This window comes from Hippichthys cyanospilos, chromosome 20, assembly GCF_059441005.1.
Source record: "Hippichthys cyanospilos isolate Australia breed blue-spotted pipefish chromosome 20, RoL_Hcya_1.0, whole genome shotgun sequence".
Taxonomy (NCBI): domain Eukaryota; kingdom Metazoa; phylum Chordata; class Actinopteri; order Syngnathiformes; family Syngnathidae; genus Hippichthys; species Hippichthys cyanospilos.
In genome coordinates this window covers 2,154,511-2,163,335 of record NC_142388.1, presented here as the reverse complement: position 1 = coordinate 2,163,335, position 8,825 = coordinate 2,154,511, and the positions used below count along the sequence as shown (strand labels likewise).

Here is an 8,825-nt window from a genome sequence, read left to right as displayed (position 1 = left end):
TTTGAGTCGGGAGAAAGCCTGGCATCTTCACACTTTTATTATTTATCAGCATAAACAAAAGGCCGAAGAAAAAGCTACAGTCATTCGATGACACCTGGTTTGTTTGATTTGCTCGTTATCACAAATCATCACGGCATTTGAAGAGTTACAGAGGAATCCGTGAGCTCTGAAAAGACAGTGTCTTGACTGTGACCCTCGGTTGCCAGTTGGCAAGCGACATCCTGGCTCGGGGCCAGGCGAACCCGACGCCTCGGCAACGTGCAGCTCGCCTCGTTCACCGAGGCGGCTTGGAAACCCGGAGGCGCCTCCTACAGGCGCATCTGCTCGACAACAGCGGCCTCTAGCGGCCAAAAGGAGACACATTCGTTCGCAAAATTTAAGTAATTCAAAAGCGACGCTTGAAGATTATTGGTTGGCCATTATTAAGGCTTTAGGGAACTTTTAAAATGTATTTCGTTCTCCCAGTGATAACCAGCTTAAACGACTCTTCCATAAAACAAATAAGCTCAAGAGAAACCATGCGAGTAGTGCAATTTCCATGTGTTGCGAAAGTGCATACATGAGATAAACGACTCCTTACAATCATGTGATTCTAGAATCGGAGTACAATACTGATAAATACGGCGATACAAATATTTATATGTATATATAAAAAATAATGTAAAAAAAATAAGAGGCTTACCTCTCTTACAAATGTGCCATCGTGTCCGGACGTTGATGTTCCGTGGTGCAGTTTCCAGGCCTTGATGCTGTTTCCATTCAATGTAATGTCCAAAACCAAGCGATGTCAAATCCATCCAAAAAGAAACGAAAGGCCAGCGACGCCCCGGTGAAGTTGGTCATATAAATTACAATAACCACGAGTACTTTACTTTGTTTGTTTGTTTGTTTGTTTGTTTGTCGAACATACAGTACGTATCGTCGATATTTTTCAGGGGCGAAAGTGTCGATGGAACAACTACCAAAAGACGTATGTTTGCGCTGTACGTCTACAAAATCTTACAAGAATACCAATCCAAATAAAGCAGTTCATATAAACGAACACCTGTGTATTTCAAACTCAAAATACGAGAGAAGAAAAATTGAAAAAAAATGTTGCCCCTTTTGTTTACACACCTGCCCCTGATTAGTTGGAGCCTATTAAACCCTCCTTGGAGCATGCGCGTCACCACGTGGCTGAACCAAACAATTACAATCAAAAGAAAATAATGTAACTGGCCCAACTCGTTTTTTCTCGATGAAAAAACTATACATGGTAGTTTTTGTTTTTTATACGCCTTATTGTACTTGCTTCATGCCTCGAAAAAAGCCGACATTGTTCTTATACGTACTTAGAATTTGTAAACGATTTTTTAAAAAATGGTCTGAATCTGTTTCTATTGCAACGTGCTTCCTTTTTTGTTAAATTTTTCAAAAATAAGACTGGGGAAAAGGAAAATGCCTTATTATACACAGTCGTTTTTTTGGGGTCGGGGTGTACTTTAAATGCTCTTACATTTAAAAATACATTTTTCTTTCTTTTTTCTTCGTAGTTTATCATGTATAATAAAGTGTAAAGTTAATGCAAGCATTAGCATTACACAATCTTTTGGGATAAACCCAAACACAATCATAATAACAAACATAAAAAATGTGTCATTTGCCAGTTTTAATGGACCAGCGGGTCCCATTGAAGAAATTGTGCTTTCAAATTCAATATTCCTACATAAGCAGCTCAAAAAAAATAATGATTCTTGTACAAAGCAGTAATGTGTGAATTTGAAAGCAGATCACATAGTGATTATACATACAAACAAACAAAAAAAGTCAAACCCCGAGTTAACTTCTCCAGAATAGACCTCGGGTCACGAGGTCCCTTCTTGATCAAAGTGCTCTGAGATCTTTTCAAATAAAAGCAAAGGGAACGGGGCGGTTAGAGGAAATCGAGCGGAATGGCGTTGGCGAGGTCATCCCGCGCCAGTCCGTCGAGTCGCCCGTCTGGAGAGAAGCGGCGAGACGGGGGTCTGGGTTTGCCGGGGGCCGAGACGTACCACATGACCACGCCCGTGGGGTTCACCGACACCACGAAGCTGCTTGAGTCTTTGAGCGTCCCGGTATTTCCGGAGAAGACGTCGTATACCTAAAACAGCGAGATGCAAAAATGATTCATGCCCGTCTAATTGAATTCTTTTTAATGCCATAAGAACAGTTCATTTTTCTTTTCAAATTAAGGCCTAATTAATTGGAACACGAAGCAACTTATTGCTAAATTGCATCGTAGAGATTGTTTAATCCTACTACACAAAAATAATGAGACTTTTGAGGGACAAAAGCGAAAAAATGTCGGTTTCCCTCTTGACATTTCTCCCTATTGACGTGACAAGATTCAACTCCAATCTTTGTCTTCCACTCAAAAGCGGTGCTGAACCCAAAAAGCAAATCAATGCCGCCATCTACAGGGATCATCACCCATTGCAGTAGATCACAAACCTGAATTTCAATGACAAGCTGTGCAAAACGCAGATGGCAGAACACTATTTTTATTCTTTTACTTTTCTGCCAGGAAAGAACCGTCAAATTACAGTAAGACATTTTCTACATTTATTGTAAAAAAAAAAAAAAAAGATACTGGGTAACGAAACACTTGGAAGCTTCGAGTTTTCTACTGCAACGGCAGTAGTACAATGTAAAAATCTGTGGACTTAGCATAGAGCCTTGTGGTACACCACCAGTATCTTCCTCCAAGTTTTTATTTACAAGGCACTTAATTAAGTTGGATTTGTCATAATGTACCGCAGTCTAACGCAAAGCTCTGCTATCAATGGTTAAGTTATAAGAGAATAAAAATGTACACAAAACTTGCTAAGCATTGTGGTCAAGCACAGACTGCGAAAGTCATAAATAATGACAAAGGGCCTAGCAGTGAAAGCCTGGGGCAGATTTCTTCTTCACGGATTGGTACCTTGTAAATTCCCGTGGTGTAATTGAGCTTGCTGAGGGACGTTTGATATCGGTACGGCATGTCGTTGCGTCGACTGAAGAAGACCAAGGCGCTGGCATCGTTCGACAGGGGGCGCCAAAACACCTCGATCCCGCTCTTTTCCTGACGGGCGACGAGCGCGTTTTGAAAACGGCCCTGCGACGGGATGAACATTTTGACACACCTTCAGGATGCGTCTTCCTTGAAGCCCCAGTGGGTCCTGGTTGATGCCGATGACCATTTTGTTCTGCAGAATGCTGCGGGCGCCGCCGCCGATGGCGCGCAGGTCGTTGGACATGAAGAGAGGGGCGGCCATAATGGCCCACAGAGCCATTTGCGAGCGAGACTGCTCCATGCTGAGGCCAAAGTCGCCGACGATCAGCTGAAGGGACGGGAATTCCATATTCCGCCAAATGACATTTTAGAACCGGTCACAATTAACTCATTCCCTCCCAAAGGCGTATTTTGCCGTTCTTTTTTTGGAAGGAGAGCAGACAGTCAATAGCAGTTATACGAGATGTTGAGGAGGGTCTAAAATAGGCCGGTAGCGAATGAGATAATAGCGCAAACCATATCGGGGTCATTCCAGCTCCCGGGTCCGGCTGCGGCAATCAGGACGTTCTGGTTGTCAAAGAACCAATCCACAATGTTCAGCACACTGTCCCATGAGTCCTGGATGTCGCCGTAGTTACGCCACAGGTTGCAGATCTTGGCCAGAAGACCGTAATTCACCTAAAAATAACAGATAAAACAATGTTTTGTTTTTTTTCCCAGGGGCGATACAGATTATTAGGGATGGGCAGGAACCGATATCAGACATAAAATGATCCAGGTAAACCTTTGTGTATAAAAGCACTAATGGTATCAGTACCTGGTATTGATATCAGTGACCACTTAAGATGGGATGAGAAAATACTGATACCAAATATCGATATCAGGATGACAACTGGCCTTATTTCAAGGTATTGCTACTTGCAAAAGCAGCCGAATAATAGTAATAATAATCGAATAAAAGTAATAATCGACACTGGTATCGTGGTGTCACGATAAATATCAAACATCCTGTTAGGTTTTGTTAGAGATAAGAATAGTCAAGGAGGCTGATAAGCAATATTTGGACCAGATTAATCGTCATAATTGTCAATATTATTATTATCACTCATTAAAAGGGAAAACTCTGGCATAACGTAACGTAATACTAACTCAAATTATGTCTTCAAGCATATCCTTATCGAACAACACAGATTTGCATAATGTTGACTGAATGATAAATATCATCGCCGCAATGTACATCTTTTTTGTATCAGCATGTCTCAAAAAGTTGGTGTATCTTGATTAAAAACTTCAAATAATCATAAATCAAGTGTAAAGACACTTTACCTTAGGTGGCAGCCCACCCTGGTAGGCGGGCCAACTGCAGGAGTATCCAATGGGACGGCCCGTGGCGTTCAAAGCCTTGGACATGCGAGGGTAGCCTTGCCGCACAGGAAGACAAAACGGAATCAAAAGTGGATCATCCCAATGAAGCGCCGTCAGATTCCAACGAGCTTACCTTGCTCCTGCTCCGTGGCGTTGCTATAACAACCGTCAAATTTCAACATGTCTACCTCCCAGGCGGCGAAGGTCTGAGCGTCCACCTCGATCTTGTCCAGCGGCGTGCCCGGGTAGCCCCCGCAGGTGTTCGTTCCCATGTCGCCGTAGATGCCCAACTTCAGCCCCCGGTCGTGCATGTAGCGGGACAGCCAGCGAATTCCTCTTGGGAACCTGAAAATTGGTCAAAATAAGGAAGGAAAAAAAGTCAAACCAGCAGTCACAGTTATTTACATCATTTGTACCCTGAGAATAACGTATGTTTGGTACATAAAATAAGAATGACGCATAACAATTTTTGAACTGAATCACTCTAACACAACTTGGCACTAAGTTGCCTCATGTTCCAATTCATTTGCTCTTAATTTGTAATTTAATAAATCTGATGTTCCTGTCACAGCACGACATTAAATGTGCTCATACCTGAAGAAATCCACCTGAAATATCACGTACCCTACAAAGTAGGGCTGTATACCAATTTTGCCAGACCCATACCAGTTCGAGTACACAGATCTGAGTAGTCACTGATACCAAGAGCTGATACCACTCGTGCTTTTGACACACAACCTTTTGATACACAAAGGCAGATCATTTCAAACAAAGGCATACCTTGTCCTATACATCACTTTCCTTAAAAATAAATAAAAGCATATTTTTGCTGATGTCATACCAGATCAACAATGATACTCCATTGATACTCCAAGCTTCAATCATGGTATCGTATCAAAAGTGAAAAAGTTGAAGAAACAGAGGATAACATATGTAATTAAAACAACTTAAGAATACCAATGATAGCTTAATGCTAGCAAATGTTTCATACTAAGAAAAAGATAAAAGCACTAAAGCCTGTGCTTACCTACATAAACGCATGTATCATTCCTGCTGATGATATTGAACAGGACCTATATTTGTCTTAGATAGTACTTCAAGGCTGTAATATCGGTATCATAAGTGAAAGTTTTTTTGGGAAACAATGAGAATCAAATATTATGTAATTAACAAAATTTAAGAACGCTCATGCTAGCTTAAGTCTTAATTAGCTTAATTAGATAAAAGCATGTATCATTCCTGCTGATATTGCACAGGACCGATATCTGTTTTGGTCAGTACTTCAGGCTGCAATATCTGTATCAAAGTTAAAACAAAAAAAAAAAGTAATATCAGGACATTTCTAACCACTAGTGCTTCTGATACTTTGAGTACGTAAAAATCTATGGACCTAATATGGAGCTTTGTGGTACACCACCGGTGTAACAACCATTCATTCATGTGCATGACACAAGCTAGCTGCTCACTAAATGTTGATATCCATGAGCACTTGAGCTGACATCCTTGTGAACCTGCTGACTATTTTTTTTAAGCTACCATGTGACTGTCACACCTTCAGTAAAACATTTATTGACCTAGGGGATTATAGTGCAGGTGTGTATGTGTGTGCGTGCACCTCTTCGGGTCCGCCTGGAGCCGGCCCTGCCCGTCCCTCTGCATGGAAGCCCAGCAGTCGTCGATGTTGACGTAGACGTAGCCCAGCTCCCTCCAGCCGTCCTCCGCCAGCCTGTCGGCCATGTCGGTGAACAGTTTCTCGCTGGACGGGAAGACGCTCGCGCCGTGTTAGGAATTTTCCGTCACGTGAACCATTCCAAATGAGGCCAACTTGCCTGAGGCAATTTTGGGGGTCGTGCTCGCAGTCTATGTCGCAGCGGAAGCGTTCCCAAGCCAGCCATCCCATAGGAGGGGTCCGCATGAGACCGTTGTCCAAGGCCACGCTGGCTCCAAGGAGTCCGGATGCCAACACAAGCAGCGTCCAGCACATACCTGTGGAGTTAACGGCTTGGAGTTGCTTGCATTTGAAAAGGATCCTGGGTCCCCAGTAGACCGCACACCCTAGTTTGAAAACCTCTGATTCAAAGTCATTATGAACACTCCAGAGCTGTGCGATGGATAATTGACAGTTTAGTATTGATAGGCAACAAGTAAATACTGGTGCCAGTATTTTATAAACTGTAATTATAAACTGCCCCGTTTGGTGTTTAATATTCTATAATATTATTAAAGTCCGACAATTAGCTTGAAGTAGAAAAAAAAATGGAATGTAGGGAAGCAGACATTAGAATCAAAGCAGAACACTAGACAAACATGCAAATAAACAAACTGGAATTTAAATGTTAAAAATAAGTCAAACTCTACACCAAAATAGTATTAAACAATAGTGAAACTACCAATTATTGTAGCTATAAAACGGGATGACGCGAGAGACATGAGAAACATGAATAAAAAAAAAGTATTAAAATTGGTCAAGAGGGAAATTTTCTACGTTGCGAAGGTCCTCGAACTCCCCATTTAACAACACGGCGTTCGAACAGATTATTAAATAGAAAGAAAATGTCGAAGAACAACAAACAAAAGTAACCACTTAAGTGCATCGACTTGATTTATTGACAGAAAAAAAAACATCGGTGTGTTGCCTGAACAACGTGGAGGTACTTACCGAATTTCCGGTATCGTGAAGCTTAACTAGGAAACTGTGAACCAATTCGTTCGCGTTGTGGCGTTCAGGAAAATGAAGAAAAAGCAATGGAACAGTTTCCCTTTTGAAATAAGGAAGTGGAGGTCACGTGACAAGACGCAGCTGTGTCAGCTGACGGCCAAGGAGGCCGCGTTCCATTTTGAATTACTGACTACCTATTATTCTCCCTCGAACCGTCAAGGGTGAACGTTTCAAGATGACAACAGCTAAGTTTAAATAAATCATGATAAAAAATATCAAGATTTTAAAAAAAAACGTACATTCGACACGAACAAACAGTTACAATTATGCATTAACAATTGAAACAAGCGTGATTTGGGTGAAATGGGATGGTTGTATTTTTTATTAAAAAAAAAATATAATATTGCACACAAAAATATATATAATTTTGAGAAGACAAAATGCTGAGGAATTTTAGAAAAAAAACGTGACAGTGGCATTATTTTGTACGTAAATATAACATAATTGAAAATAAACAAAAGACTTGTAATGTTATTGGAATTCTTTTTTGTTGTTTTGTTTTCCTGAGGGTTAGGGCGTTCAAGCAAAGAATTTAAGGGCCAAACATAAAATAAATATTTTATGATATATGATTCATCTTTGTCCCATATTTTTTACATGACAAAAACTTGCCAGTTATCCAGGTGTGTACATACTTATGGCATACGCTTTAGTTTTGCTTTTGTCAAAAAATAATAAATAAATAAATCAAAGATTTCAAGCAAACTGGTATTGCTTCAGGAGCAGGAATTGAACACTAAATATGACTACGGTATTTAACATGAGTTGAAACATTTTATTGGTGGACTCCTTGGTGTCCCAATGCAAATGTTTGTGGACGAGGACATTGGTCCCTTTGACACTGAACATTAACTATGCCAATCGATCGGTGTGTAGATTCTGATGATACCGCGGCAGCCATTGCACATACACACGCTTACAGTGAAATAAAATAAATAAATAACAAAAACCAAGCCAATTTGGGTTGCTTTCAACCAAGCTTTATGAGTTAAGATTACAGTATTCCCTCGCTATATCACTGTTTGGTTATTGCAGATTCCTTATCGTGGATTTTCATCTATGACCAGAACTTTTTTTTTTTTTATGGCAGGTTTATCTCACTTATTTTCTTCCTTTTAGGTAGTTAAAAAAAGTATAGACTTGATGTATTTCCTTTCTCAACAAAAGAAACAAAATTAAAAAAAAATGGAACAAAAGCAATAAAAAAAAAAAACAAAATCAAACGTTTTTTTATGAATTTGCATTTTTCTTGCTATTGTCAGACCAGTCAAAAGTATATGGAGTTTGTGGGTTTTTTTTTTTTTTAAACACAAACTGGAAAAAAAATGCAAACTTTTTTCTATCATTTTAATTTATGACCATAACACTATTGCAGGTTTGCCTCAATAGTTTTTGTATATATTTTTGATAAAGAAAAACAATAAAAATTGTATGTATTTTTTTAACAAAAGAAACAAGGTAAAGAAAGAAAAAAAGAGCAGAAACGAGCAATATATACAATATAATGTAATTGTAATATTTCAACATAAATTATGCAATAAAGTAAATTTACATGACGGTAAACGATCAAATAATAATACAAGAAACTAGAAAAAAACTCTTTTTTTTCTTTTGTTTTAATTTATGACCATAATTTCATTGCAGACATACCTCTCTATTTTCTTGCTATGTCTTAAGCTAAAATAAGTTTGGCACACCTGGTTTGTTCCATTTTGAGCTCAAGCCAAT

The 8,825-nt window shown here is 39.6% G+C and overlaps 1 protein-coding gene across 1 annotated transcript; it reads right to left on the bottom strand.

Moving 5' to 3' along the window:
- Positions 1-1,631: 1,631 nt before the first annotated feature.
- Positions 1,632-7,170, bottom strand: naga (N-acetylgalactosaminidase, alpha). Its single transcript, XM_088403419.1, has 9 exons — positions 7,038-7,170; positions 6,204-6,364; positions 5,994-6,130; positions 4,512-4,723; positions 4,340-4,434; positions 3,530-3,691; positions 3,144-3,341; positions 2,942-3,082; positions 1,632-2,119 (listed from the first exon to the last, which is right to left on the bottom strand). The coding sequence occupies exons 2-9, from the start codon at positions 6,360-6,362 to the stop codon at positions 1,913-1,915; spliced, it is 1,311 nt and encodes a 436-aa protein (XP_088259545.1). The 5' UTR covers positions 6,363-6,364; positions 7,038-7,170; the 3' UTR covers positions 1,632-1,912.
- Between the last annotated feature and the right edge of the window lie 1,655 nt (positions 7,171-8,825).